At 42.6% G+C, this 6,686-nt stretch overlaps 1 protein-coding gene across 3 annotated transcripts in view; it reads left to right on the top strand.

Annotated features, from left to right (window-relative positions):
• Window positions 1-4,719, top strand: part of LOC143296146 (transmembrane protein 179B-like) — a 60,214-nt gene extending 55,495 nt beyond the window's left edge. For all 3 annotated transcript variants that reach the window (XM_076607946.1, XM_076607948.1, XM_076607947.1), the window contains exons 4-6: window positions 789-944; window positions 1,654-1,729; window positions 4,310-4,719. In XM_076607946.1, coding sequence (XP_076464061.1) covers window positions 789-944; window positions 1,654-1,729; window positions 4,310-4,432 — 355 coding nt within the window. In that variant the 3' untranslated portion in view covers window positions 4,433-4,719. The remainder of the gene's footprint in view (window positions 1-788; window positions 945-1,653; window positions 1,730-4,309) is intronic.
• The last annotated feature ends 1,967 nt before the right edge of the window (window positions 4,720-6,686 follow it).

Below are 6,686 nucleotides of genomic sequence, written 5' to 3'. Positions count from 1 at the left end.
CCGTCAATACGTTCGTTGATACACGTTCTTCGATTCTAGATACATATAGAAGAAAGCTTACTCAGAATCAAACGTTTGAACTGGTATATTTCAGCGGTTTAATGATAACAATAATAATAATAATAATGGATACTTGTTGAGCACTTTCCTCTATGAAAGGGAGCTCAAAGCGCTTTACAATAAACATGAAACACACACACACACACACACACACACACACACACACACACACACACACACACACACACACACACTGAGGGAGAGAGAGAGGCTCTATACTTCCAGGCTGTTTATGGTCCGCCCAAAGCACACCGTCCATACAAACATGTGAACACACACCTTTATAATCTGGAAAGACCATCAGCTGCAAAGAAATCAGAAAGTAACCACCGTTTCCATTTTGATACACGTCTCCGAGATTCACATAAAATAATAAAATAAAATATCTAAATACACGCCTCCATTCACATAAGAAATTAAATGAAATAAGATACACACCTCCATTCACATAGGAAATAAAACAAAATAAATAAATGCACGCCTCCATTTACATAAGAAATAAGATAAATAAATAAACGCCTTCATTCAGATAAGAAACACAATAAGATAAATAAATACACGTCTGCATTCACATTAGAAATAAAATGGATAAACGCCACCATTCACATAAGAAAATAGAATAAAATAAGATTAGATTAAATTAAATGTTTACACGTCTATATCTATCTATCCATCTACTTCTATAATTTATCATGTATGCATCAAGGTGGTGGTGGTGTTGTTGACAGCACGGATCTGGGCCAGGTGTGGTTCCTGGTGCACGGGGTGGTGGAGGTGGTGGTGGTGGTTCTGGTGCTGGTGTCAGCCTGCACCATCAGCCACGGCTTTACCTCCCTTTGCAGCGACATCACCGACGTCCAAATACTGTCCCGGCAGCTGGACAAGTAAGGGACTCTGCAGCCTCGCTGAGGAGTGAAGAAGAAAATTACATCAGTTCAAATGAACGATTTAATCAATATAGAAATGACATCAATTCAAATGAACGATTTAATCAATATAGAAATGACATCAATCCAAATGAACGATTTAATCAATATAGAAATGACATCAATCCGAATGAACGATTTAATCAATATAGAAATGACATCAATCCAAATGAACGATTAAATCAAAACAGAACTGTCATCAGTCCAAATGAACGATTAAATCAATGTAGAAATGTCATCAATCCGAATGAACGATTTAATCAATATAGAAGTGTCACCAATCCATATGAACGATTTAATCAATGTAGAAATGACATCAATCCAAATAAACGATGAAATCAATTAGTTGTTAACTTTCTCTTTTTTTTTCTCTCTTTTTTTTTCTTTTTTTTTTTTTGTAATGCTATCGTTGTTTTAAGAGGTTGATGGACGTGTCTATATTTTGATGAAGTTTGAGGTTGCACAACCCAGAAAACCTACGAGGGATTATGAACGATTGCTGGACAGAAGAAAAAATAAATAATCGTTTTTCTCTGCAACAGTATGTTTTACGTATCCAAACCAAGTGGTCTTGAACTTTTTGTGCACTCTGTATAATGATACACCAAGATGATAAAGACAGTGTCAGTAGCTGCTGCACATTGAATAATGTCTGGTGTTATTTCAGATGTTCGGATGCACAGCAGTACAAGTGGGGAGACTACGATGTCAGTAATTTCTATGTCTGTTTATCTGTTGCCACGGTGAGTGGGCCTGCCAGGAAAACACCTTGCTGAAATCTCTCTTTGTCTCTCCGTCTCTGTATCTGTCTCTGCCTCTGCCTCTGTGTGTGTGTGTGTGTGTTTGTGTGTGTCAGTCACACATTCACACAAACACGCCAACACCAAGGGCACATGCATGAGTTATAAAGGCGCATTTGGTTTGCTTCGTGGGTAGACCGTAAAACGTGTGTCTGAGAACAACATAAAATTCATGTGATTGTTTGTTTGTTGTTGTTGTTTTTCTGCTACTGTTGCTGTTGTTCCGTCAAATTATTTCGTTAAAACAGATTCCATGTCGATCGATAAGGAACCCGAGCAGAATGTCATGTCAGTGGCTGAGCAGAAAAGTACGAAAATATATCTGTTTAATCAAACATGAAAATGTTTCACACCCAGTCTCACGCAGTCAAAGCAATGACATCGATCCTGTTGTTGTTACATCTTCCTGTACGCATGCAAGACTTGGATGGACACTCACGACGGGTTTGGAAAGAAATCAAGTCATGGAAATGAGGTTTTATCGCTGGATACAAAACATCAGAGACTGATCGTTATCACCGATGAACAAGTACGTCAAACCATCAAGCAGCACCGTGGACCATGGCAGTGATAAGAAACTCTAGGGAGAGTGGACAGTACAAGGTCTTCAGAGAAGAAGGCCCCCTCAGTCAAGTGTTTCGGCCCTGAACTCCTTACACTCCAAGGGGGCCGGGCCGCTCCTAGGTCATGACTCCTGGATGCCCTTGTATTGCCGCCTTTTCTTTTCCTGGTCCTCAGCAGGTTCAAACCCGCGCCTCCAGGGTGGTCGTCACTTCAGAACTGAGTCACCTTTTTCTGGCAGACGTTTTAACCACTGAGTCATCGTACGCCTGGTCTGAGTAGGGAAATTTAATCCTTATGAAGTTTACTTTCATTCCTCCTCGACCAGATCCAGCTGGAACTGTTTTCTGCTGCTTCTGCCATTGCCTTGAGAGCTCATGTCCTCTCTCTGCCAGAAATCGACATCTGTTTCATGAGGCTGTAGGCAGATGCGCCCACAAACCCTCTTGCAGCAATCTCTATGGCGAGGACTTTGGCTCCGAAGCCAGATTCTCTTAGGTTGCTGGCTAGACTGGCATACTTCTCGGTCTTGTAGATGTGGGCTTCCTCCATTCTGCTTTCGTATGGCACAGTGAGCTCAATCAGAATCGCTTGTTTCGTTGCCTTGGAGTGGAGTACCATGTCAGGTTTCATGCCGCTCTTGCTGATGATTTCCGGGTGTTTCTTCCCCTCTGGTAGATCAGCTGTGCATTCCCAATCCTCGGCACCATCAAGCAGCCCATGTTTCCATGCTTTGGAAACTTTGGATGCTGTTCTGGCCAGACTTTATTGCCTTCTGCCGATGAACAAGTACGTCAAACCACCAAGCAGCACCCTGGACCATGGCAATATCCGTTGGCGTCAGTTAAGAAAAAGGAAATCACGCTGGCAGGCCACGAACGAAGATCAAGCAGCCTTGCACAAAAGTGTGCGTGAATGAGATTTGAATGAATCTTTTATCTAACGTGTGTTCACTTTGAAGAGATCAGCTGATATTAAACCTTTCTCGATATTTTGTTCCGGAATCGGACAGAAACGCAGTCATTGCGGTTGTTTGTGTAGGCGGGTTTGTAAGTAAGTGTGTGTGTGTGTGTGTGTGTGTGTGTGTGTGTGTGTGTTCGGCCTGCAGGCATGTGTGTGTGTGTGTGTGTGTGTATTTGGCCCGCAAGCATGTGTGTGTGTGTGTGTGTGTGTGTGTGTGTGTGTGTGCTGTTTCAATGCTTAAAGAAAAATTCTAAACCTTCGGTACTGAATTGAAGCGAAGCACACCCTAAAGCTTATGTATGACCTCACTCATATATCACCTCCCCTGCGCACATTCACACATTTACACTTATATGTATGCTCATTCATGTGTCATCATCCATGCATACATCCACACATTCACTCATACATATATGGTTATGCACACATTCACATATTTTTACTTTCATATGTGCTCATTCATATATTATCATCCATGCCCCACATTCACACATCTACACTTACTTATATTGTGTTCGCATTCATCTGTCATCTATGTGCCAGTTCACACACACACACACACACACACACACACACACACACACACACACACGACAGATAATTATGTAGGCTGGCCAGTGTGCTAATATCTCCAACGCTGGAAAATAAAGATTCATTCATTAATCCATCTATCCATCCATTCATTCCTCCATCCATCCATTCATCCCTCCATTCATCCATCCATCCATCCATTCATTCCTCCATCCATCCATCCATTCCTCCATCCATTCCTCAGTTCATCCATCCATTCATCCATCTATTCATTCCTCCATCCATTAATTCCTCCATTCATTCATTCATTCATTAATCCATCCATCCACCCATCTATCCATCCATTCATTCCTCCATCCATCCATTCATCCCTCCATTCCTCCATCCATCCATCCATCCATTCATTCATTCATCCATTAATCCATCCATCCATCCATTAATGAACTCTCTCCCTGTGTTGTTCTCCAGGCTGGCAGCTGGTTCCAGTTCGTGTTCTGGTTGCTGCAGGCGGCCTTCGTCATGTGGAAGCTCTGGAGACTCAATATGCTGCCCGTCTGTCCGGACTGGATGAAGCCTGGCTCCAGCGGATGAGGAGGAAGAGGAGGAGGAGGAGGAGGACGTCATCCTCATGTCCCCATTCCTCTTATACTCCTCTCTTCCTGCCCTTGGTGTGGAGTCGCAATCATGGACTAGTAATTGATATAATATTTATAAGTCTGTGGAACTCGTGCCCATCTCTTCTGACTGTTCAAACAGAGAGGCGTGTGGTTTCGTATCAGAATCAGAATGACTTGGTTGTCTTCACATGATGCGGGAAGATTGTGTTTCTTCTCTGTGTGAAGATTAATAGAGTGGTTTTGGCGTGCAGGGAACGGGTGTGTGTGGGGAGGAGGGGGGGGGGGGGGCGAGTGGGGGTGGGGGTGTGGGGGGTGTCTTTCTGGTGACATTGAAGATATTGATGGAAAGACCGAAGTTTGTGATTTTTTTTTTGATTTTTTTCTTGTCTTTCGAGGAGGGGGTTGTGTTTGTTGTTGTTGTTTGTCTGTTTTTGTTTGGGGGGAGGTTTTTTGTTTGTTTGTTTTTTGTTGTTGTTGGGTTTTTTTAAAGAGAAAAAAAAAAGGGTTATCCTCGAGAAAACGTCGTTTATTTGTTTCTTCCAGGGATGGTTATGGAGGAATCAGAATCAGAATCAATTTTAATGTCAATTAAACCTGAACGAGGTTTATAAGACACGCATGCAAAGTTACATGAAACCACGCACACACACAAAAAAAGCAAAACAAAATAGATAAATATTGAACAAGAGATTGAATCACTCCTGCCCGCTATGGCGTGTTTGGCAGCAGTTACTGACAAATTTCCCAGAGTTTTTGTTTGTTGTTGTTGTTGTTTTTCTTTTCCCAGAATGTTGAATACTAAATCTTGCTTCACATTGCTGCTGGAAATGTTCTCTGTCGAATATGTCAGGCTTTTTTTTTTTTCTTTTCCTTTTTTTTCTTTTTTGCGTTTCTTAAGAAATGGGCGTGGGCAGAAACTGATGCGCTGCTTGCTTTTAACTGAAATGTTTGACGAGGTGGCGCAGTGGTTAAGGCGGTAGAGTGCTAATCCATTGGGGTCTTCCCGCGTGAGTTCGAACCCCATCCTCGTTTGTTCGATTTGTTTTTCTCAAAGTCTGCCTGCCCGCTGGATTCCAGCGTAGGTAAGGCATGTGTCTGTTGTTGTTGTTGTTGTTGTTGTTGTTTTTAAAGGTGTAGCATATATGGACCAGCCCGCACGCTTTGACGCCTTCTTAAAACTGAAACTGCCATTCCAAGTGAGTTCGGACAGATGTTGCATTTAAATGGTGGAGATGGGCTGGTCATCGCGAGCTTTTCTTCCTGTTCACTTCTTCATAGACACGTGCACCTGGTAGGACAACCCCCCCTGCACACAGCCAGAGAGCACTTTTTGTTTCATTCATGTTTAATTTGTATTCTTGTTCCCGTTCGTTGTTGTTGATAGGCTCAGCTGGGGATTTCTGACCCCTGGAAACGACAACGGCGGTCTTCTGAAGACTTACCAAAGACTTGTGCTGCTTGTCTCTTAAGATATTGGACGTCTGTTCATGGAAACTTACGAAACAGAGTAACAGAATAGAATTTGTCTTATTGCCATGTACCTGATGTCAATGACGTCGAAATTCCGGCAAACAGCAGTGTGTGCAGTCAATGTAATTAGCAGTACTCATAACCAGAGGTGTGTTTTTATTGCAGGTTGTTTTTGGGTTTGTTTGTTTTTTAATGAAAAACAACAGCTATCGTTAAAATGCCACCGAAAAACTGCCATTTTTTAGGCTGAAACATCGATTTTCACGTGCATTTTTCAAACTGTTCTGATAGTGCACATGTGCCTGAAACAGCCATTCGTGTACATTCAATGAGAGGCCAGTGGCAGTCCATACATAGCCTGTATGATTTAATTCATCTCTCAGCTTTTTTAAGGAGGGAAGAGGCAGAATGCTTAAGACGCTCGTCTGCCAATACAGAGGACCGCAAGGGTCTGAGGTGGAATTCCGCTCTTGCCCTGTCTTCCAAGTTTGACTAGAAATGAGCGTCTAGTCATTCAGATGAGATGATAAACAGAGATCCAGTGTGCTGCACGCATTTGGTGCACTGAAAAAGAACCCATGACAACAAGAGTGTTGACCTCTGGCAAAGTTCTGTAGAAGAAATCCACACGGATAGACACACAAATATGATCCATGCATGCACTCAAGGCCTGACTGAGCGCGTTGGGTTATGCTGTTGGTCAGGCATCTGCCTAGCAGATGTGGTGTAGCGTAAATGGATTTGTCCGAACGCAGTGA

This window comes from Babylonia areolata, chromosome 21, assembly GCF_041734735.1.
Source record: "Babylonia areolata isolate BAREFJ2019XMU chromosome 21, ASM4173473v1, whole genome shotgun sequence".
In the NCBI taxonomy this organism is placed as follows: Eukaryota; Metazoa; Mollusca; class Gastropoda; order Neogastropoda; family Buccinidae; genus Babylonia; species Babylonia areolata.
Note: the sequence above shows the minus strand (reverse complement) of the source record. Positions and strands in the feature narration are given on the sequence as shown.